Raw genomic sequence first — 24,535 nt, 5'->3', positions numbered from 1 at the left:
TTTTCATGTTACTTTATTGCTAATCACAGGATTTTCCTAAAAAGCATGGTCAGGTTCAGACAATGATATTTCTTTTCTTTTCTTTCTTTTTTACTTTTTGAGAAGGAGTCTCTCACTGTCACCAAGCTGGAGTGCAATGGCATTATCTCAGCTGACTGCAACATCTGCGTCCTGGGTTCAAGCAATTCTCCTGCCTCAGACTCCCTAGTAGCTGGGACTACAGGCGTGCACCCCCATGCCCAGCTAATTTTTGTATTTTCAGTAGAGACGGGGTTTCACCGTGTTGGCCAGGATGGTCTCGATCTCTTGACCTCGTGATCCGCTCTCCTCGGCCTCTCAAAGTGCTAGGATTACAGGCGTGAGCCACCGTGCCTGGCTGATATTTCTTTTCTTTAATGTACTTTAAAAAAGGAATGATGAGGGAGTTGGCAATTCAATAGAAAAGAGAAAGTGTTATTATTAATTTCCAAAACTCAGCATGTTACCTGTGGATGTAGTTTCTGAAGGAAAAATGATTAAACAAAAATCTTACTGATGGTAAAATAATAGGCGTATCTTACTATCAGTGAGCTTTGAATGAATAGCCACTGTATGCTTTACATGCTTTAAGTTTTAATTTTCATAATCAACTTTTAAAGGTAAGTATTATTATCTCCATTTTAAAGATAGAAGCTGAGATACATGGAGAGAAAGATATACCCAAGGCCTCATAGTTAATGAGTGGTGCAGCCATCTTGCCAACCCAAATCTGTCTGACTCTAGGGGTCAAGCCTACATTCTTTCCTCTAAGTCATAGTATCTCCTTGTCTTCAAACTTAATAAACGTTTATTAAAGGTAATAACATACCTAGGGGAAAATATGAGAAGAAAGATCATACTGTGTATGGTTTTATTTTATTGCTCTGCATACTGTTTTGACCTGTTAATTTTGTTTTAAACACATATTTTGTGTTTGAGACTTTCTCCCACTAAGAAGGTGGTAAATATACACGTAAATTAGTATTTTTTTCTCCATTTTTCTTTATGATTGATGAAACATAATGGAACCTCTTAAAGGTTTTGCTTACTTGGCCCATTGTCTTAGATCTCAGCTAGCTAGGGCAGCCTCAAAGTGTTGTATAACTGGCATTTAGTATGTCTTTTCTCAGTGTCTCACTTGCAGCTGGGCTGTTGTGTCTTGAGTACAAACGCTGAGCCATGAGTCAGATATACTGATTGAGTGTGAAAGTATGCGCAGGCTGGATATACTTACCCCATCCACCAGTATCTGTTCTTTTAGACATTTTAGTAGCTCTCATTCTTTATGGCACATTGCTACAAAGGATTCTGGTATGTTTCTTTTTAAATATCATTATACTATATAATTTCATGGCAATGCCTCAAAATTCACTCAAATAATTTAGGTCTCTCATTTCGTGGCTTTACACAGAAGTCGAACACTTGATTACATGCAAATGCCATCACAGCCTTTTCAGTCTCTTCAGCTATAACTTACACAGGTCTTAAATGTTACATTTTAATGAGCTTTGACATGCATGCATGTGTGTAACCACACGTATCAAGATACAGAATGTTTCCCTCTTCCCTGAAAGTTCCCTCATACCTCTTGCCAGTCTTGACTGATACATGTGTGCACATGAGCGCATGTGTACACACATACACACACACACCCTGCCTGGGGCAACTAGGGTTCTGATTTCTTTCAGCAAAAATTAGTTTTTCCCATTTCAGAACTTCATATAAAATCATGCAATGTGTATTCTTCAATGTATGGCTTCTTTCCTTCAGTTTTAAGATTCATCCATGTTATGTGTGTCTATAGTGTTGTTCCTTTTCATTGCTATATTCATTGTATGGAAATATCATGGTTTGTTTATTCATTCCCCTGTTGATGGATGTGTGTGGGCTGTTTCTGGTTTTGGCTATTTCATTTTTATACATACTGCTATGAACATTTTTATGCAAGTCTTTTGTGGACAATATGTTTTCCTTTCTATTGGAAGGAATTGATGGGAGAGATAGGGTAGATTTTCTTTTAATGTCATAAGAAAATTTCAAACTGTTTGTCAAAGTTTTGAAAGTTGAGCCATTTTACACTACTACCAGCAGTGTATGGTTTCAGTTGTTCTATATCCCTACCAACATTGTTCTGTCAGTCTTTTAGTTTTAGCCATTCTAGTGGGCATATATTGGTATCTCATTGTGGGTGTATATTGGTATCTCATCTATTTTGCCTTTTCCTGATGACTGTGGATGCTGAGCACTTTTTCATTTTCTTAATGGTTATTTGTTTATCTTCTTTTGTGAAGTGTCTTCCAGTTTTTTCACCATTTTAATGGGATTATTTGTATTCATATTAACAAATTGTAGGAGTCAGTTATATATTTTGGATGCAAGTCCTTTGTTAGACATATGTTTTGCTAATACTGTCTTTGGCTTGCTGATTTTCTTAATGATGTCTTTTGCTAAGCAGAGCATTTATTTTAAGTATATTTTATTAAACTTTTTTATAGTTATTGCTTCCAGTATCCTAATAAGTCTTTGTCTATTTTTTAAGAGACACAGTCTTACTCTGTCACCTAGGCTGGAGTGTGTTGGCATGATCATAGCTCACTGTAGCTTAGAACTCTGGACTGAAGCAGTCCTCCTGCCTCAGCTTGCAGGTAGCTGAGACTACAGGTGTGCACCACCACACCCAGCTAAATTTTGTTTTTGATATGAACAAGGTCTTGCTATGTTGCCCAGGCTTGTCTTGAACTCCTGGGCTCAAGTGATACTCCTGGTTAGGCCTCCCAAAGTGTCGGGATTATAAGTGTGAGCCACTGCACCTGTTCATCTTTGTCTATCCTTAAGTTATGAAGACATTCTTCTTCTAGAATGTTTTTCTTTAGAAGCTATATATTTGCAATTTCAATTTTTTTTGTTTAGATCTATGATCCATATCATTTAAATTTTTCTATATATTGTGAGGACATGGTGTAAGTTAATTTTTCCCCAGAAGATTATTCAAATTTTTCTAGTACCATTTACTGAGAAAATTTTCCTTTTTCCTTGATTTGTTTTAGAATTTTTAATTGAAATTCAGTTGACCATGTAAGTATGGGTTTATTTTTAGACTTTCTTCTTCTCACTGATCATTTTGTGTATCCTTTATGCAAGATCTTAACTCTTTTTTTATTATTATACTTTAAGTTTTAGGGTACATGTGCACAATGTGCAGGTTAGTTACATATGTATACATGTGCCATGTTGGTGTGCTGCACCCATTAACTTGTCATTTAGCATTAGGTATATCTACTAATGCTATCCCTCCCCCCTCCCCCCAATCCCCAACCGTCCCCAGTGTGTGATGTTCCCCTTCCTGTGTCCATGTGTTCTCATTGTTCAATTCCCACCAATGAGTCAGAACATGCAGTGTTTGGTTTTTTGTCCTTGCGATAGTTTGCTGAGAATGATGGTTTCCAGATTCATCCATGTCCCTACAAAGGACATGAACTCATCATTTTTTATGGCTGCATAGTATTCCATGGTGTATATGTGCCACATTTTCTTAATCCAGTCTATTGTTGGACATTTGGGTTGGTTCCAAGTCTTTGCTATTGTGAATAGTGCCGCAATAAACATATGTGTGCATGTGTCTTTATAGCAGCATGATTTATAATCCTTTGGGTATATACCCAGTAATGGGATGACTGGGTCAAATGGTATTTCTAGTTCTAGATCCCTGAGGAATCGCCACACTGACTTTCACCATGGTTGAACTAGTTTACAGTCCCACCAACAGTGTAAAAGTGTTCCTATTTCTCCACATCCTCTCCAGCACCTGTTGTTTCCTGACTTTTTAATGATGGCCATTCTAACTGGTGTGAGATGGTATCTCACTGTGGTTTTGATTTGCATTTCTCTGATGGCCAGTGATGATAAGCAGTTTTTCATGTGTCTGTTGTCTGCATAAATGTCTTCTTTGGGGCAGTGTCTGTTCATATCCTTTGCCCACTTTTTGATGGGGTTGTTTGTTTTTTTCTTGTAAATTTGTTTGAGTTCATTATAGATTCTGGATATTAGCCCTTTGTCAGATGAGTAGGTTGCAAAAATTTTCTCCCATTCTGTAGGTTGCCTGTTCACTCTGATGGTGGTTTCTTTTGCTGTGCAGAAGCTCTTTAGTTTAATTAAATCCCATTTGTCAATTTTGGCTTTTGTTGCCATTGCTTTTGGTGTTTTAGACATGAAGTCCTTGCCCATGCCTATGCTTGAGATCTGAGAACGGGCAGACTGCCTCCTCAAGTGGGTCCCTGACCCATGAGTAGCCTAACTGGGAGGCACCCCCAAGTAGGGGCGGACTGACACCTCACACGGCCGGGTACTTCTCTGAGACAAAACTTCCAGAGGAACGATCAGGCAGCAGCATTTGCGGTTCACCAATATCCACTGTTCTGCAGCCACCACTGCTGATACCCAGGCAAACAGAGTCTGGAGTGGACCTCCAGTAAACTCCAACAGACCTGCAGCTGAGGGTCCTGACTGTTAGAAGGAAAACTAACAAACAGAAAGGACATCCACACCAAAAACCCATCTGTACGTCACCATCATCAAAGACCAAAGGTAGATAAAACCACAAAGATGGGGAAGAAACAGAGCAGAAAAGCCAGAAACTCTAAAAATCAGAGCACCTCTCCTCCTCCAGAGGAACGCAGCTCCTCACCAGCAATGGAACAAAGCTGGATGGAGAATGACTTTGACGAGTTGAGAGAGGAAGGCTTCAGAAGATCAAACTACTCTGAGCTAAAGGAAGAAGTTCGAACCAATGGCAAAGAAGTTAAAAACTTTGAAAAAAAATTAGACGAATGGATAACTAGAATAACCAAAGCAGAGAAGTCCTTAAAGGACCTGATGGAGCTGAAAACCACGGCACGAGAACTACATGACGAATGCACAAGCCTCAGTCACTGATGCAATCAACTGGAAGAAAGGGTATCGCTGATGGAAGATGAAATGAATGAAATGAAGCGTGAAGAGAAATTTAGAGAAAAAAGAATAAAAAGAAATGAACAAAGCCTCCAAGAAATTTGGGACTATGTGAAAAGACCAAATCTACGTCTGATTGGTGTACCTGGAAGTGATGGGAGAATGGAACCAAGTTGGGAAACACTGTGCAGGATATTATCCAGGAGAACTTCCCCAATCTAGCAAGGCAGGCCAACATTCAAATTCAGGAAATACAGAGAATACCACAAAGATACTACTCGAGAAGAGCAACTCCAAGACACATAATTGTCAGATTCACCAAAGTTGAAATCAAGGAAAAAATGTTAAGGGCAGCCAGAGAGAAAGGTCGGGTTACCCACAAGGGGAAGCCCATCAGACCAACAGCTGATCTCTCGGCAGAAACTCTACAAGCCAGAAGAGAGTGGGGGCTGATATTCAACATTCTTAAAGAAAAGAATTTTCAACCCAGAATTTCATATCCAGCAAAACTAAGCTTCATAAGTGAACGAGAAATAAAATTCTTTACAGACAAGCAAATGCTGAGAGATTTTGTCACCACCAGGCCTGCCTGCCCTAAAAGAGCTCCTGAAGGAAGCACTAAACATGGAAACGAACAACTGGTACCAGCCACTGCAAAAACATGCCAAATTATAAAGACCATCAAGGCTAGGAAGAAACTGCATCAACTAACGAGCTACATCTTAACTCTTAAGGCTTTATAGTATGTCTTGAAATCAGGTTGTGCCAGTCTTTCAGCTTTGTTTTTTTTTTTTCTTTTTCCCAAGATTGTTTTAGCTCTCCTAGATCCTTTGTGTTTACATACAAGTTTTAGAATTAGTAGCTTGTCAGTTCTACAAAAAGCTGCTTGGATTTGAATTGCAATAGCAGTGAATCTAAAGATCAATTTGAGAAAAATTGATGTTCTTAACAATATTGATTCTTCCATTGCATAAAGATAGTAGGCTGGGCGCAGTGGCTCACGCCTGTAATCCCAGCACTTTGGGAGGCTGAGGCAGGTGATCACTTGAGTTCAGGAGTTCGAGACCAGGTGGTCAACATAGTGAAACCCCATCTCTACTAAAAATACAAAAATTAGCCGCGCATGGTGGTGGGCACCTGTAATCCCAGCTACTTGGGAGGCTGAGGCGGGAGAATCACTTGAATCCAGGAGGCCGAGCTTGCAGTGAGCCGAGATCACGCCACTGTACTCCAGCCTGGGAGACACAGCAAGACTCAGTCAAAAAAAAAAAAAAAAAAGTGTGTGTGTGTGTGTGTGTGTGTGTATATATATATATATATATAGGACTTTTTAATTTTTCTCAAATGTCATTTTATAGTTTTCAGAGTAGAGGTTTTATACATTTTCACCTGCTTTCTGTTTTTCAAGGCAATTTTCAATGATTTATTGTTTTTAAATTTTGTTTCCTATTGTTTCTTACAAGTATATCGAAATGCAATGATTTTTATATATTGACCTGTGTTCCGACAAAATTTATTCATTAATTCTAGTGGGCTCTTGGGAAGACATTTTAGTATTTCTTATGTGCACAATTATATCTTCCTTTTTTTGTATGGCTTTTTTTTTCTTGGCTGTTAAACTGGCTGGGACCTCTAGTACAATGTGTATAGATGTGTAAGAGCAGATATCCTTCCCTTTTTCCCAATCTTGGGAAGAAAGCATTTAATATTTCACCATTAAATATTTCACCATTAAATATTATGCTAGATGTAGGTTTTCCCATATAGTGTCTTTATCAGGTTGAGGACGTTTTCTTTTGTAGTGCCACTAAATTAACTTTTCTTTAATTTTCTTAGTTGCTAATAATTTGTCTCATAATGAAATGAAATTGACAACATGAAATTGTTTTCTGCTCTTGAGAGGTCACTAAATCAGTAGATTGTGATATGTATCACTTCAGAGGGTTTATTTGATTCTTGGCACTTAGACCAAGTTGCTTTAATACTACATTTAATAGTACATTTAAAGTGCATTGATACTGTATTTTGCAGCGTTTGGTATTTTTTAGATGATAAGTAATTAAATAATCATTGTCAATTGCTAGATAGGGCTTTTCAAAGCACTAGTGAAATACTCTAGTTTAGTTTAGGGAGATTTACAGATAACTAATACTAACCTTTATTTGAATATATTAGGAGGTTAATTCCCCCCTCCCACAATTGGGAAATACATTTTCTAGCTTTTTCTTGTGAAGTTTGTGTATTCTGAGCTTCACATAGACTGGATGTTACTGTTTTTCAGTCCTTTGATAGACTGTTTTAGCTATTTTATGTGCTTTATATTAAAATTATGTTAAACACTTATTTGTTCGACACCTATTCTGTGTCTAGCACCACAGTGTAGGCCCTTGAGATGCAATGGCAAACAAAGCAGATGTTGCTCTCCTCATGGGACTTGTAATCTAGTCAAGAAGACAAAGGTGAATGAAGTAAATAATTATAAACTATAATATGTGTAGAATCTGGTCTGGTTCCCTGTGAGAACTCAAGGAAGATTCCCCAGAGGAAGTGGTATTAAAACTGGGACCTAAAGATTGCATCTGAATTAAATAAAAAGAAGTGTGATGGCCTAGTAAGCAGCAGTTATAAATATCCTGAGGCCGTAGGGAACATAGCAAGTATATTTGTGACTGGTGGGTGAGGGATATGAGTTGGTGGGGAGGTAGAGGTAGTTTAGCTAATCCTAAACAACATAGAAGAGAAATGAGACTGGATGGATGCATGGAGACCAGTTTTTTTTTTTTTTTTTTTTTTTTTTTTGAGACGGAGTGTCACTCTGTCACCCAGGCTGGAGTGCAGTGGCGCAATCTCGGCTCACTGCAAGCTCCACCTCCCGGGTTCACGCCATTCTCCTGCCTCAGCCGCCCGAGTAGCTGGGACTACAGGCGCCTGCCACCACGCCCGGCTAATTTTTTTTGTATTTCTTAGTAGAGACGGGGTTTCACCATGTTAGCCAGGGTGGCCTCGATCTCCTGACCTCGTGATCCGCCTGCCTTGGCCTCCCAAAGTGCTGGGATTACAAGCGTGAGCCACCGTGCCCAGCTGCAGACCAGTTTTTATAGCACCTATTAGGATCTTATCATAAGGGCAATGTAAAACCAGTGAAGTATTTTAAAACAGAAGCAACATGATCTGGTTTGCATTGTGGAAAAAAATATTTTGTCTCTTGTGAATGATGGATTGAAGAGAGACTACAAACAACTCAAGAAGGCCACATTGGAAGCCACTACAGGTGTCTAAGCACAAGATGATGCTGGTTTGCTAGGGTAATGATAGTGAAGATGGAGAAAAGTTACCAGGTAGGAGAAGTAGTTGAGGCAATAGGTAAATTCTGAATGCGTAAGCCTTTTGGTACGTTTTTAAATTTAGTAAAGGACAACAGGTTTACTTTAGTCTCTATTTGTTTACTTTTTTTTTTTTTTTTGAGACAGTCTCACTCTGTTCCTCAGGCTGGAGTGCACAGTGGTGCGATCTCTGCTCACTGTAAGCAATTCTCATGCCTCAGCCTCTTGAGTAGCTGGGATTACAGGTGTGCACCACCATGCCTGGCTAATTTTTTGTATTTTTAGTAGAGACAGGGCTTCACCATATTGGCCAGGTTGGTCTTGAACTCCTGACCTCAAGTTGATCTGCCTGCCTTGGCCTTCCAAAGTCCTGGGATTACAGGTGTGAGCTACCCTGACTGGCCTCTATTTGTTTACTTTCTTTAATACTATATTGCTTGTATAGTTCTCTTTGATAGGCATTGCCTACTATTTATCCTATTTGCCATTGATGGCTAATGGTCCTTTCTTGCTTTTCTGTTTAAGTTCTATTGAGGAGTAGTTTGAATTGACTGGATGTTTTAATAATGAAATATTGATAAATATACAAGAATAAAAGTATAATAAATATATATATAAAAGAATAAACATATCTAATGTATAAATAAAAAATTAAATGCCTGTGATGTATCATGTAATAAAGTTATACAGTTTGGGCTGTTACAAGTAATTCTATATAATGATTCCTCCTAGATATTTTCTGATTAGCATTCATCAGCTGAAAGCAGAAGGAGGCAGCTGATGATTGTAAAAAAAAAAAAAAATGGCAATAATAAGATACCTAATGACCCCGAAAATGAAGAGAATTATGCCTAATTTAAAAACAAAGAATGCTTTATATAGGAAACTATGTAAATATATATTAGTACTCTTTTGTCAGTAAAGCTTCACATTATAAATGTGTTCATATTATAATCCTGTTGGAAAAAAGTATGGGAAGAAAGAAAAATAAGGAAGCTGGTACAGTCAGCCAGGTGTGGTGTCTCACGTCTGTAATCCCAGCACTTTGGGAGACCGAGGCGGGTGGATTACTTGAGGTCAGGAGTTCAAGACCAGCTTGACCAACATGGTGAAACCCTATCTCTACTAAAAATACAAAATTAGCCAGGTGTGGTGGTGCGTGCCTGTAATCCCAGCTACTTGGGAGGCTGAAGCAGGAGAATTGCTTGAACCTGGGAGGCGAAGCGAAGGTTGCAGTGAGCCGAGATCGTGCTATTGCACTCCTGCCTGGGCAACAAGATCGAAACTCTGTCTCAAAAAAAAAAAAAAAAAAAAAAAAAAAAAAAAAAAAAAGTAGCTAGTACAGTCAGTTGCTAAAAAGAAAAAACTACTTTGTTTGAGCTGCTGAAGCTTTTTTTTTTTTTTTAAGTTGGTGGAAAGAAAGAGGGAGGCTTAGTGGGTCAAAGGCACTACTTCTGAAACTCTTCATCTCATGTTTTCATCTCCCTTTAGAAGCATGTGCAATTATGGATTATTTACAGTATTTGTAGATTCAAATAGCTACCAGTGATTATTTTTGGAAACAAACTAAAGGGATTTAGTATGTGAAATTTTCTGAATGATATTTTTTGCCATTTTCCTAATTTTAGAAATATTATGATTCAAAACTGCTTCAAATATGTGTAATGGCTATACTTTTTCAATGGTTTGGTAGTAAAGCTTAGCATTTAACTTTTCTTTACAAGGAATGTGGGACCTATCTACATTCATGAATATTTATCAAATATAATTTTATTTTAAATATTTATTTTTCTTGTGCTAGAGAATATTATATCTGATTTTGATTGATTTTAATACTATTATCTCTGAAAGTCAAAATATTTCCCTATAAAATAGGACTTTCTAGCCTTTTGTATAAAATTTAAATATTGCCTTTTCATCCTTAAACATAATATTCACTTGAAAATCGTTATTCTAATGTATCTTACAAACGTCTCATTTCTGGTAATGAGAAATACACTTACCGTTCTATATTCACCTAAACCTCCGAAGATTTTGGCAGTAACATGGTTTTCTCTGAAAGGCAGTTCAACATGGAGGAAAGAATAGGACCTTCTACTCTTTAGAAATAATTTTTTCCAACTTTTATTTTAGAATCAGGGAGTAGAGATCATTTTTATAATTAATAATACATAATAGTTATATATGGGGTACATGTGATATTTTGATACATGCATACAATGTGTAATGATCAAATCAGGGAAATTGGGACATCTAGCATCTCAAACGTTTATGACTTATTGTGTTGGTAGCATTCTAACTTCTTTTCCAGTTATTTTGAAATATACAATAAATTGTTAACTATAATCTCCCCACTACAACCACTAGAACTTATTCCTTCTATTTGACTGCATTTTTGTAACCATTATCCAGCTTCTTTTCATTCCTTTTTCCCTACCCTTCCCAGCCTCTGACAACAATCATTTTACTCACTACTTCGATAAGATCAACTTGTTTAACTCCCACATGTGAGTGAGAGTATGCAATATTTGTCTTTCTGTGCCTGGTTTATTTCACTGAACATAATGTCCTCCAGTTCCAATCATGTTGCCGCAAATGTAAGAATTTCATTCTTTTTTATAGTTGAATAATATTTTATTGTGTATACATATTGCTTTTTTTCCCCACCTATTCATGTCTTGATGGACACTTAGGTTGATTTCATATCTTGGCTATTGTGAATAGTGTTGTAATAACATGGTAGTGCATTTATCTGTTTGACATTGCTGATTTCCTTTCTTTTGGATATATACCCAGCAGTGGCATTGCTGGATCATATGATAGTTATATTTTTAAATTTTTGAGTAACTTCCATACTGTTTTCCATAATGGCTATTTTAGTTTTACATTCCCCCAATAGTGTATGAGTGTTCTGTTTTCTCTGCATCCTCACCAGCGTTTGTTACTTTTTGTCTTTTTGATAATAGCCATATTAACTAGGTAAGATTGTATCTCATTATAGTTTTGTAGTTTTGATTTGCGTTTGCCAGATGCAAAATGAGTAATATTTCATATACCTCTTGGCAATTTGTATGTCCTCCTGTGAGAAATGTCGATTCAGATCTTTTGCTGACTTTTTAATAGTTTTTTTTCTGATTATTAATCACTTGTCAGATGGATAGTTTGCAAATATTTTCCCATTTTTTAGGTTGCCTGTTCACTGTATTGATTATTTTCTTTGCTGTGCAGAAGCCTTTTAGCTTAATATCATCCTGTTTGTCTATTTTTGTTTTGTTGCCTGTGCTTTTGAGGTCTTACTCAAATAGTCTTTGCCAAAACCAATGTCCTGAAGCATTTCCCCAGTGTTTTCTTGTATTAGCTGCATAGTTTCAGGTCTTACCTTTAAGTTTTTAATCAACTTTAACTGGATTTTTGTATATGGTGAGAGATAGGAGTCTAGTTTTATTTTTCTGCATATCGATATCCAGTTTTTCCAGCAGCATTGATGGAAGACACTGTCTTTTCAACAGTGTATTTTCTTGGTGCCTTTCCTGAATTTAGGTTGACTATAAATGTGTAGATTTATTTCTGGGTTCTCTGTTCTGTTCCATTGGTCTATGTGTTTTTATGCCAATATCATGCTGTTTTGGTTACTATAACTTTGTAGTATATTTGGAGTCAGGTAGAGGGGTGCCTCTAGCTTTGTTCTTTTTTCTTAGGATTGCCTTAGCTATTCAGGGTCTTTTGTAGTTCCATACGAATTTTAGGGTTTTTTTTTCTATTTATTTGAATGTCATTGTTATTTTGAAAGGGAATGCATTAAATCTGTATGTTGCTTTGGGTGATATTGTCCTTTTAACAATATTAATTCTTCCAATCCATGAACATGGCATATCTTTTTAATGTGTTGTTTGGTTTGCTAGTATTTTGTTAAGGATTTTTGCGTCTATGTTTCTCAGGGATATTCGCCTCCTATAATTTTTTTTGTTGTATGTGTCCATGTCTGCTTTTGGTATCAAGATAATGCTGGCCTCATAGAATGAGTTTGGAAATATTCCTTCCTCTTAACTTTTTAAGAATAGTTTGAGTAGAGTTGGTATTAGTTCTTCTTTAAGTGTTTGATAGAATTCAGCAGTGAAGCCATCAAGTTCTGGGCATGTCTTTGATGGGAGACTTTTTATTATTGCTTCAATCTCTTTACTCATTATTAGTCTGTTCAGATTTTCTGTTTCTTCGTGGTTCAATCTTGGTAGATTGTATGTGTCCAGGAATTTCGCCATTTTTTCTAGGCTTTCCAGTTTGTTGGCATATATATTTTTCACAGTAGTCTCCAATGATTCTTTGTATTTCTATGGAGTCAATTGTAATGTCTTTTTTTCATCTTCGATTTTATTTATTTGAGTCTGCTTTCTTTTTTGCTTAGTCTAGCTAAGGGTTTGTTGATTTTGTTTATCTTTTCAAAAAATCGAGTTTTTGTTTTGTTGATCTTTTTATGTTTTTTAGATCTCAACTTCTGTCTTGCTCTTTATTATTCCTTTCATTCTACTAATTTTGGGTTGGTTTGTTCTTGCTTTTATAGTTTTTTGAGGTGTATCATTAGGTTATTTATTAGAAGTCTTTCTACTTCTTTGGTTAGGCATTTATTTCTATAAGTTTCTGTGTTATTATTGCTTTTGCTGCATCTCATAGGTGTTGGTATGTTGTGTTTCCATTTTTATTTGTTTAAGAACTTTTAAAATTCTTCTCTTAATTTCTTCATTGACCCATTGGTCATTCAAGAGCATATTGTTCAATTTCCATGTATTTGCACAGTTTCCAAAGCTCCTCTTGTGATTTTTAGTTTTTTTCCATTGCAGTAAGATACTTGATATGCTGGAAATCATTTTTATAAAATCTGAAATTATTCTAAGACATTTTCTGACCAGCAGCCATCAGAAGAAAGAAGAGAGTGGGGTTTTTATTTGTTTGATTCTTGTATTTTTGCTTATTTGTGGTTCAGGGAGTACATGTACAGGTTTGTTACATGGGTAAATTGTATACAAATGATTTCATCACCCAGGTAGTGAGCATAGTGAGCGTAGTACCTAGTAGGTAGTTTTTCAGTCCTCTCACCCTCCACCTTCCCTGTGGAGTCAGGCCCAGTGTCTATTGTTCTTTGTGTCCATGTGTACTCAGTGTTTAGCTCCCACTTATAAGCGAGAATATGCAGTATTTGGTTTTCTGTTTTTGCATTAATTTGCTTAAGATAATGGCCTCTAGCTGCATCTGTGTTGCTGCAAAGGACATGATTTTGTTCTTTTTATGGCTGCATAGTACTTCATGGTGTATATGTACCATGTTTTCTTTATTCAGTCCATTGTTGATAGGCATCTGGATTGATCCATGTGTTTGCTATTGTGAATAGCGCTGCAGTGAACATATGACTGCATGTATCTTTTTGGTAGAATGATTTCTATTCTTTTGGGTTGAATGGAAGTTCCGTTTTGTATTTTTGAGACATCGTCAAACTGCATTTCACAGTGGCTGAACTAATTTACATTCCTACCAGTATTGTATAAGTGTTCCCTTTTTTCCACCACCTTGCCAACATCTGTAATTTTTTCACTTTTTAATAACCATTCTGACTGGTGTGAGATGGTATCTCATTGTGGTTTTGATTTGCGATTTTTAGCCTTAAGAATAATAATAACCTATTTCAGTCCCATTTTCACAAGTCTGTAATTATAGGCAAGTTATACTTACTATCTCTAGTATCTGCTTTCTTCATTTTGAAAATGATCATGATAATACCTACTTCGTAGAGTTTTAAGATTTTTATAAAGGAAAAGTATATAATGCACATAGCACAATGCTTGGCATATAGAAAGTACTCAACAAATGTTAGTTATCTTCCATTTTATCTTAATTTTCCTGGTGTATTTTAATTCTGACATAATTTGTAAATTAGTTCTAAGTCACTTTTAAGAAAAGTTCTGATCCCATAAGAAGTTTAAAATAGTGAATGTTTGTTTGTAGTAAGTCAAAATAATCAGAAATGTTTTTAATGTCCATCAAATATTTGATTAAATTAATTTGCATTGTTCTAATTTAGGTATGTGTAGCTCAAGCACTTAGAACAAATTTCTTTGATCATTTGACCTTTTTTTCATACTAGGATAAAAAGTGGATAAGCAATGTTTCTATTTATTCTAATTTCTATGCTCTTTTGAGATCATATTTGACCTTCAGTATTGCCCTGAATAGATTTTGGTACAGTAGTGTTAGTTCTATTGCTTTGTTTGTACAGTTAAATACATCAAACTCAGCAATTTTTTGAGGGGGTGGTGGGGATTGGAGAGATTAGTAAATGATTTCTAAGTTCTGTTAATTAAAATATAACTATGTATTTTAGAGAGAAGTTAGTAGTCATATCACTTTAGTTCATGAAGACTTGGCAGATTTTTAATAATTAATAAGTTTTTTCTGCCAATGAGCATTAGATTACTGCTGACTTTTTAGTGTCATAGTACCTTGTAGTAGTTTCTTTACAGGGTTTACAGGAGTATGGCAGTTTATTTTTTCTGTGCTGTCCATAGGAAATAATCTTTTCAAATGCTATAAGGAGAATACCTTGAGAAGTTCATAAATGCCTTAATATATTATAAAGATCGGTCAGTTCCATTGTCTTCTTTTGTCAGTCTTGATCGGAGCTTGCCGAGTAAGTCTATAAGCCTGCATGTGCCTGGCAACTGTTACCTAGTGACAGTTTCAGCTGCAGTAGCCATTGGCTGTGCTGTTGATTGGGGCAGGAGGGCCGAGTCACCTTTCTGATGGTGAGTTTTTCTGCATCAGCCCAGGATGAGGAGGAGGAGGAGGAGGGCTTGGGCTCAGGTGGAGGCATTGATGCTGAGAGATTGTGAAGAATATACTGACAGCATCCTTGTAGCTGCATCACAGTAAATCGGACTTCTGAATCAAGCAGCCCAGCCTAGCAGCTGATAAGAGTGAATGTAGGTGAGAAGCATTACCTTATTCCTATAACAAGAGAACTATTTTGTGATAAGTGAAACTAGGAATGTACAAGAAGAAATATCCTATGGCTATTATAACAGAAGAAGGACTTGCCTGAATGACTTGGTGGTGCACCAGAAAATAACTTTCAGAAGAATGCTTTCTGTTAAGCTGCTGCATTGTTCCTGGAGGAAATGTTATTTCTAATGCATGTTATTTCTTCAAAAGATAGGATAACAATGACAAGAGACTCTCTGAAATGACTTTACTTTTAAAAAATACTTTGGCAAATGTTAACCTGATATCAAAATGACCTTGGAAGCATTTTGGATGGATTCTATCCTGGCAGCCTTGCAATATTTCAAACTCTAGGATTTAAACTCATCTTGATACTTTAGAGGTATTTTAAAATAAGACTATCTTGCAACCAACCTAATGGCCCCTGTGTTAATTGAGCACTTGCTCAAAATAGAATACAGAAATAGAAGAGGCATTTTTTAACATATGGCTGCTACATAACTGCAAATGTAATAAACAAGGTAATTTTCCACTTTCAGAAGATATAGTTGAAGTAATGATTTAATGTGTTAAATCATCTACTGAAAATAGAAAAGGTATAGCAAAATAGAATATGAAGCCTGTTAGAAATACCTAAGTAATAAATAATGGCAGCATTTCTGGTCAAATAAGCTCAGAGTATATTGGAAAGTTTTATTGTCTAACTTTATATTTACATATATATGAGATATGGGTGTACAGTTGCAAAGGTGAGAAATAACTGTGAGCTATATATTTTATTATGCTCCATTATAAGGAAGGTGGTATATAAAATAATAAATGTTATTTTAAGTTATAGATACCAAATTAATAGCAAAAATAATTTCATTTTGAAAAGGAAGAGGTATAAGTTACGTTGCTGTTAGTACCACCAGTAACTGTAATGGACTAAAACTGCTTTCATCTAAATGCTTTAAAAATGCATGCAGAATTAAAACTTCAGAAGTTTATTATATTTTGCCAGGTGTTAATTCATTAATTAATTGTATATTATCTTTTCTATTGGAAAATACTTTTTTCTCATGAGAGTTATAGGGCAATCTAGAGTCTGTTTGTTACCTCTATTCTGCCCATGTAGAGATGAATCTTTTCAAATTAACTTTGATAGAGTTGTTTTTCTTAGATTTTAGAAAAATGAGAAATAGATTATAAATTTGACCCTCCCAACATCAATCCCTGAACTAAGCCCAAAGACAGTCTTTGTCACAATGAACTTTTTCTTAGCTTTTCAACCAAATTTGAGTTCTTAAATTATTTAAAATCTAAAATATGAATGCATTTTTCATCATAGATAAAGCAGGAAGCCTGAGACAGTTTCGGAGTTTTTCTTTTCTCATTCTTTCCAGTTGCTCCCTAAGAAACTGCCTCACTGAGGAGAACAGCCCACAGAAGCTTTTCTTCCTTTGGCAATTTATTTTTTTTTCTTTTTACAGATTTAATTTTTCATAGTGCAAGATAATAAGTCTATTTTCTCTAGAAGTGCCTTATGTCTGCAAAAAGTTCTTTGAGGGCACCAGAGGAAACTAATTAGTGACCTCTTTTCACCTCCTTTCTAGCTTACCCCCTTCTCTCCACCTCTTACCGTCCCCCCCCCCCCACCCCCCGCCCGAAAGCTGAGGTGTGTCACTGCTGAACTGAGGCTGATGAAGAGACTTGAGCACTCTCTGGGACTCTCAGCTGTGACAGAAGCACTGACACTGTCTACTGAAGCAGGTTCTGAAACACTCATGTGTGGTGTTTAACAGATGCTGGGCAGGGCACCTGCTTGCTGTAGCCAAGTCTGCAGGTATCTTTAAATTTCCAAGCCATGAATGAATCCAGGTGGACTGAATGGAGGATCCTGAACATGAGCAGTGGCATTGTGAATGTGTCCGAGCGTCACTCCTGCCCACTTGGATTTGGCCACTACAGTGTGGTGGATGTCTGCATCTTCGAGACAGTGGTTATTGTGTTGCTGACATTTCTGATCATTGCTGGGAATCTAACAGTTATCTTTGTCTTTCATTGTGCTCCACTGTTACATCATTATACTACCAGCTATTTCATTCAGACGATGGCATATGCTGATCTTTTCGTTGGAGTTAGCTGCTTGGTTCCTACTCTCTCACTTCTCCACTACTCCACAGGTGTCCACGAGTCATTGACTTGCCAGGTTTTTGGATATATCATCTCAGTTCTAAAAAGTGTTTCTATGGCATGTCTTGCTTGCATCAGTGTGGATCGTTATCTTGCAATAACCAAGCCTCTTTCCTACAATCAACTGGTCACCCCTTGTCGCTTGAGAATTTGCATTATTTTGATCTGGATCTACTCCTGCCTAATTTTCTTGCCTTCCTTTTTTGGCTGGGGGAAACCTGGTTACCATGGTGACATTTTTGAATGGTGTGCCACCTCTTGGCTCACCAGTGCCTATTTTACTGGCTTTATTGTTTGTTTACTTTATGCTCCTGCTGCCTTTGTTGTCTGCTTCACTTACTTCCACATTTTCAAAATTTGCCGTCAGCACACCAAAGAGATAAATGACCGAAGAGCCCGATTCCCTAGTCATGAGGTAGATTCTTCCAGAGAGACTGGACACAGCCCTGACCGTCGCTACGCCATGGTTTTGTTTAGGATAACCAGTGTATTTTATATGCTGTGGCTCCCCTATATAATTTACTTTCTTCTGGAAAGCTCCCGGGTCTTGGACAATCCAACTCTGTCCTTCTTAACAACCTGGCTTGCAATAAGTAATAGTTTTTGTAACTGTGTAATATACAGCCTCTCCAACAGTGTTTTCCGGCTAGGCCTCCGAAGACTGTCTGAGACAATGTGCACATCCTGTATGTGTGTGAAGGATCAGGAAGCACAAGAACCCAAACCTAGGAAACGGGCTAATTCTTGCTCCATTTGAAGAGAGCTACATAGTAAATCAAATGTAATCTGACAGTGGTTTTGGATCATATTCTAGATTCATCTGGAAATTTGCCATCAGAGAAATATTTACTTGAATAGTTGACTATAAAATGAAGTATGAGACTAAAAGTTTCTCTTTTTTTTTTCTTTTTCATGGAAGAAACTAAAGGGAAGGATGTATAGAGGGTTATCTCATGAAATAATTATAGCATGTGAGTATTAGTGTGCAGTAACAGGAAAAATTAAGCACTGAGATAAAAAAGAATATCTCAAATCTTCTGCAGGACATGAGCAAGCCCCTCGGCTCGGCGTTTCTGTCTTTCTGTCTGACTGTACCCTGCCTCTGTCTTTCTCATTTTGTCCATGTTTCTCTCACTCTTTGTGGAAGTTATTACTTACATAAACTGCCCTTTGTAGAAAAGTGCTACATATTATATATGTGGCAAAGTATAATCTTTTGCATCAAAGTGTACCTTTAATCACACTAATCTATAATCCATAGGTGATCTCTTCATGGAGGATGCACAGTAAGCATTGCATTTTATTATTTGCCAAACAACCCCTTTGCTTGCGTTTTTATAATCTTCTCTGCAGCACAATTTTTCTGCTACAAACAAATAGAAACAGTATTTTTGTTTCTTCTGGGTAAAATGACATTTGCTTTTCCCCGGTTTCTTAACAGTCTCCTGCTTTTTTTATCTCTTTTTCTTGATCTGCATCCATTGGTACCTTACTTTAGAAGTGTCTTAGCTATTGAAAGAATCTACTGTATAGAGCATCCATAATGTTAAATAATGTATTTCTTCCAGCAAAGCAATCTGGTAGCTTATTAAATATTTTTAATGGCTTTTGGAAACATTTTTATCTGGTTCCTTTTAAATTAGTTCATGTGCTTAAAAGTGATGTCTTTTTTTGCTATAGTAAAGCTTTGTTTTTCTTTAAGAAAACCCACTAGTAATTGTAATGCAGATGCAGGGTACTCACCCAGCAGTGAGGTATTACTCATAAGGGTTCTTAGAATGCCCTTTTTAAAAATAAATAAATAAAATAAAACATGAATCTTTTTTGTGTTAGGTCTGCAATAGTTTACTGTTGTGTCCACCAGTTAGTCATTTGTGTGATATGCGTTTGCACATACTATATTTTCAACAGCAAAGAAAATATAAATTATGTTATCTGTGCCTGATGTTTTCTTAGCAAAATATATAGATCAATGTTGTTTAAGTTGTCAACATTGGAAAAAGTATATACAAAAACTTATTTTAAGAGAAAAATACTTTTGTGTAATTGTTATTTAGATATTTATATTAGACAAAGCTGCATTTTTAGTGCTGCTGAGAATATAATATACTTAATTATCAAATACAGATAAGAGCTGACAGTATTTTCTTTTGTAATGATCTGTTTTCAAATGCAGAGATCAACTTATTTTTTTGCGCACTACATGGGATTGTGTGATAAATTGTCAGGGGTTTAGATGTAGCAAAGTAGCATTTGGGGAATTAGTGAAGCAGGTATGAGCAGTAAAACATCTAAATATTACTTTTTTACCATAAGTTTCTTGCCTGAAAGATATTTTAAAATTTATATCAAACTACTGAGTATTTTTCTTCTCAGCATTTTTGATTTCTTTGTTTTATGAAATGCATTTAATAAAATGTGCCTATGACTCTTCAAATTAGAAGCCAACCATGTTTGCACCCTGGTGGTTTGGCTTCAAAGGTCTTTTAGTAGAAATGTTGTCATTTTATTGAGGTTGTTCTGAACCCCTGTATATTTTTAAACATGTAAGAAAGATTTAAAATAAAGAATAAAATAATATTCTATATATCAAAATGAGACTTCGCCTCAGTTTAATAAAATGCTTAGGACAAGAGTTTACTTTTTTGGGAATCAAAATCTAATTGTTTTATACTTCTGTAGCTTGGGTTTATATTTATTCTTGTCCCCTGTTTGCCAGTGGCATCTTGGTTTAAATGTGCCTTTTAAATTCAGACCAGTTCAAGAAAAACAAAGTTCAAGGAAATGTACTGCTAACATTTCAGATATCACATATAAGACTTCAAAATTATACATATTATTTGGGAATCGTATTTTTATTTCTTTGAGGTATAAATATAGTTAGAAAGGACCCAGTGGATTCTGTGTACAGAAAGCCTGAGGCCATGCTTACTGCATTTTCCCCTTCTGGGTTTTCCCCATAGTAATTAATAACAGTTATATGCCAGGCTCACTGTTCAGTTTTACATGTGTTATACCTTTAATCCTCACTACAACCTTTTGAGATAATAGTTATTATTTCCACTCCAGAGATAAGGAAACGAAAGAAAAATGATTATTCGTCAGTTAACTAGTCAATGGCAGAGGTTCCCGCCCATCCAGTAGGCCTGGGCCAAAGCCTGTCTGCTTCACCAGTAGGCTGCACTGCTTTCTTTTCAAAAGCCTTTAAATTTTTATACCTCTTTCTGTACCTTTTCCTTACAGTATTTCTCTGAGTTTTATTTATTTTTTTCTCATCGTAAGACTTTTGCTTGAGTTCTTTTCTTGTGATGTCTTTTTCTTTGATCTTACAAGTTTCTTTTATTAAAACAGCAATCTGATAAGCTCAAACTTACCAGTTTAGTCTGTAATCAAACTGAAATTGTTGATATTACTTTGGTTTACTTTTGTTATTTCCCTTGAATACCTTTTTGAAATCTCTATCAATTTCTTTTTGGAAAAAAATTGTTTTGAAGAGGAAGAGTAGAAAAGAAAGGCTTTATCATAGGCCGAAAGAGGCTGAATGAGGCAAATTCTAAGTTTAGTTTTATTTACTATAGTATTTTATATACAACTCTAGGGCAAACCACTTAACTTCCTTTTGTCATATTTTAATGTGTTTATATAATAAGCTAATCCTTATTTTGAAACCTCTCTTTTTAGATAATATATTTTAAGAATAGGAAGCATAATCATTTTTCTCTTCATTATATTATATTTTATGGTAATTATCCAGTTTCGCTATAAAAGACAGCCAAAAAACAATGCATTCTGTATTCTCTTTCCTAAGGGTTCTATTATTTGCATAGTTGTTTCTAGAGTTATAGAGTGTTGGAAAGCTTCATAATTTACACTGTTAGTATATGAAACTTGGGCTGAGATCCAGGCCCTCATAAACTGCTTGGCCTTAGGTAAGATACCAAATGCTCTAAAACCTTAGTTTTGGCATTGATTAAAAAATATTAAGTCAGAGACTTGTAGCTCCCTGTTCAGCTGAATTTGAGGACTAAATGAAATTTTGTAGTCTGTGTGCCCAGCATAGCTCCTGGCACATAAAAAATGTTCGGAATATGGTAGCTGCTGTTTTTGTTTGTTTGTTTGTTTTGAGGTGGAGTCTTGCTCTGTCACTCAGGCTGGAGTGCAGTGGCACTATCTCGGCTCACTGCAAGCTCCACCTCCTGGGTTCATGTCATTCTCCTGCCTCAGCCTCCCGAGTAGCTGGGACTACAGGCAGCTGCCACCACGTCCGGCTAAGTTTTTGTATTTTTAGTAGAGCCGGGGTTTTGCCGTGTTAGCCAGGATGGTCTTGATCTCCTGACCTCGTGATCTGCCCGCCTTGGCCTCCTGAAGTGCTGGGATTACAGGTGTGAGCCACTGCACCCGGCCGGTAGCTGCTGTTTTATTATCTTTGTGGGTGCCATATTTATTAACATCACAACTTAAAGGTCACTAATCCCAATTCAAACAGAAATAAACCATTGAGCATTAGGGTTTTCTAAGATAGCATTTCTTTTTGCAAATCTATTTAAACTCAAATTTTGGGGTTAAACTCAGATATTTCAAGTATATTTCTGAAAGCTTGTTTCCCAGGAATAGTTATTCATGAAGACATCATTTGAGATTAAAGATATCCAGCAAGCAAATGTTGAGATGAGACAGTCAGACATGATTCTGAGATTAACTTACCTCTTACTTTATTACACTAAATATGCTTAAACATTTTATTCTCATTAGGGAAGTAATAATAGGAAGGATTGTCCAGGGATGTCTTGTCATTTGTCTTTGCACTTTAATTTTCCTCATTTATTAAAATGGGATTTGAAGTATTTTGTCATATATCTATTTCTTGGGAGAAACAATGATCAATAAGCTGATTTGCTCCATAGATAACATAAATTATGTGAATTTAAAGATAAATGAAGTTGCCTTAAAGGACCTTTCCTCTTTTTCTCCCCACGCTAGAAGGTAATCATTAGATGTGAAAAAGATACAATTACATAATAAGTAGATAAAAAAGATTTAGATGTGAGAAATCTGCTGGTGTAACATTCTGAGCATAGATAGCATGATGTATGTGTAGGTAGGGCCATTTTGGTGCATAGGAGCATGTATGTGTTACTGAGTCAGTGCTATACTCTGACGTGTAGGTTCCAAAAGATTCTCTTTTCCTTGAGCAGAAATTAATTTTATTTTAGACTAAGAGGGATATGTAGAAAGTGGTAATCCTGTAACCAAATACATAGATATTGAGGAAAACAAAATGGCTAGAATAGAGAAAACAGTTCCCATTTCATGATTTCTCATAAATGGAAGTTTGATTCAGTGCTAGTCTTGCTCTGTATTTTAAAATATTCATAACTTTTTTCAATAGTGAAAGTGTTTTTTTAAAATATTAACATGATGGAATTAAGGTTTTTCTTCATGACTATTTTGTTTTAATTTTTTACAATGAGCATTGGTAAACATTTCTTTTATAATCAGGAAAATTAATATTTGGTTAAAAAGAATGCTGAAGGCTGGGTGCAATGGCTCACACCTGTAATCCCAGCACTTTGGGAGGCCAAGGCGGGCAGATCACGAGGTCAGGAGATCAAAGCCATCCTGGCCAAAATGGTGAAATCCCATCTCTACTAAAAATACAAAAATTAGCTGGGTATGATGACGTGCACCTGTAGTCCCAGCCACTCGGGAGGCTGAGGCAGGAGAATCACTTGAACCCGGGAGGCGGAGGTTGCAGTGAGCCGAGATCGCACCACTGCACTCCAGCCTGGTGACAGAGTGAGGCTCCATTTCAAAAACAAAACAAAACAAAACAAAACAAAACAAAACAAAACAAAACGAAGAATGCTGAATATTTAAAAAATATTTTAACATTTCACAAAACAGCTTATGTTGATACTACAAATAACACTATCCAATAATGTCTCAATATTGTCTTATAAAGATAAGTTATATAGTTTTTCTGAGTTCTGTCATTATTATTATTTCAGGTAGATTTTTCCAATAAACTTGACAACCTACTTGCAATAGTAGATGTTCTTGACTTATTTTTGCTTTAATGTAAACAGTTTGAGGTATTACTTGATGGATCTGAAATGGATCTCAATCACTGTAGGATTTTTTTTTTTTTTTTGAGACAGAGTCTCGCTGTGTTGCCCAAGCTGGAGTGCAGTGGTGCTATCTCCGCTCACTGCAAGCTCGCCTCCCAGGTTCACGCCATTCTCCTGTCCCAGCCTCCCGACTAGCTGGGACTACAGGCGCCCGCCACCACTCCCAGCTAATTTTTTGTATTTTTAGTAGAGACGAGGTTCCACCTTGTTAGTCAGGATGGTCTCGATCTCCTGACCTCCTCGTGTTCTACCCGCCTCAGCCTCCCAAAGTGCTGGGATGACAGGCATGAGCGACTGCCCCGGCCCACTGTAGGATTTTTAAATGCATCATTGATGGCACCTTTCTGCATTTTTCACATCTTTAAACAACAAAAAGATGGCCCTGCATTAGGAAATAGGCTCCAGCTGGTACGTTACCTGCATTTCCTACATAGGCAGAATTCTCCAAAGAACATATTTATACTTTTTAATGGTAACTTTTATTCTGCTTTTATATATGATTTTCTACAAAGGTGAAGAAAATAATAGTAATAAATTTAGCAGGAGTCTGTTATGTCTGATAAATATTTAACATGAAAGGCACATATCACCACCTTCATTATAGTAAATGGAGCCAAATTAGTTTTTGAGATTCTAAAATTCTAAGGTTTAAGGTGATAAATATCAAGAAACATAGTACATAATAGTAGAATTCATGAAATGAAAATAATTTGCAAAATTTTGAAAACTTCCAAAAATGATACTTTATACAAAAGAAATACCTATCATTGACTTAAACATTTGACCCCAGTTTTATTTTATTTTCTACTTAAGCAATTGTAAGTAAGGTTGATGCCAGTTAAAAATGGCAAAATATTTATTATAAATTCAATTATTTTAATTGCAAAGCACAAACAAGGTACAGAGTTGTATGACCTGTTCTTTAGATTTTTTAATTTATTTTTGGATAAAATGTGG

At 36.2% G+C, this 24,535-nt stretch overlaps 2 protein-coding genes across 6 annotated transcripts in view; both read left to right on the top strand.

Annotated features, from left to right (window-relative positions):
• The window catches only part of RABGAP1L (RAB GTPase activating protein 1 like), an 856,710-nt gene that overhangs the window by 274,533 nt on the left and 557,642 nt on the right, over positions 1-24,535 (top strand). The window lies entirely within an intron of this gene.
• Positions 14,794-20,695, top strand: GPR52 (G protein-coupled receptor 52). The gene is made up of 2 exons (XM_030823953.1): positions 14,794-15,657; positions 16,871-20,695. Exon 2 carries the CDS (start codon positions 17,122-17,124, stop codon positions 18,205-18,207), a length of 1,086 nt encoding a protein of 361 aa, XP_030679813.1. The 5' UTR covers positions 14,794-15,657; positions 16,871-17,121; the 3' UTR covers positions 18,208-20,695.

Source organism: Nomascus leucogenys, chromosome 12 (genome assembly GCF_006542625.1).
Source record: "Nomascus leucogenys isolate Asia chromosome 12, Asia_NLE_v1, whole genome shotgun sequence".
Lineage (NCBI taxonomy): Eukaryota > Metazoa > Chordata > Mammalia > Primates > Hylobatidae > Nomascus > Nomascus leucogenys.
This window is presented reverse-complemented; position numbering and strand designations above follow the sequence as displayed.

What these genes read in the sequence shown, in the direction of transcription:
- GPR52 (XM_030823953.1), top strand. Translation starts at nt 17,122, where the DNA reads ATGAATGAATCCAGGTGGACTGAATGGAGGATCCTGAACATGAGCAGT.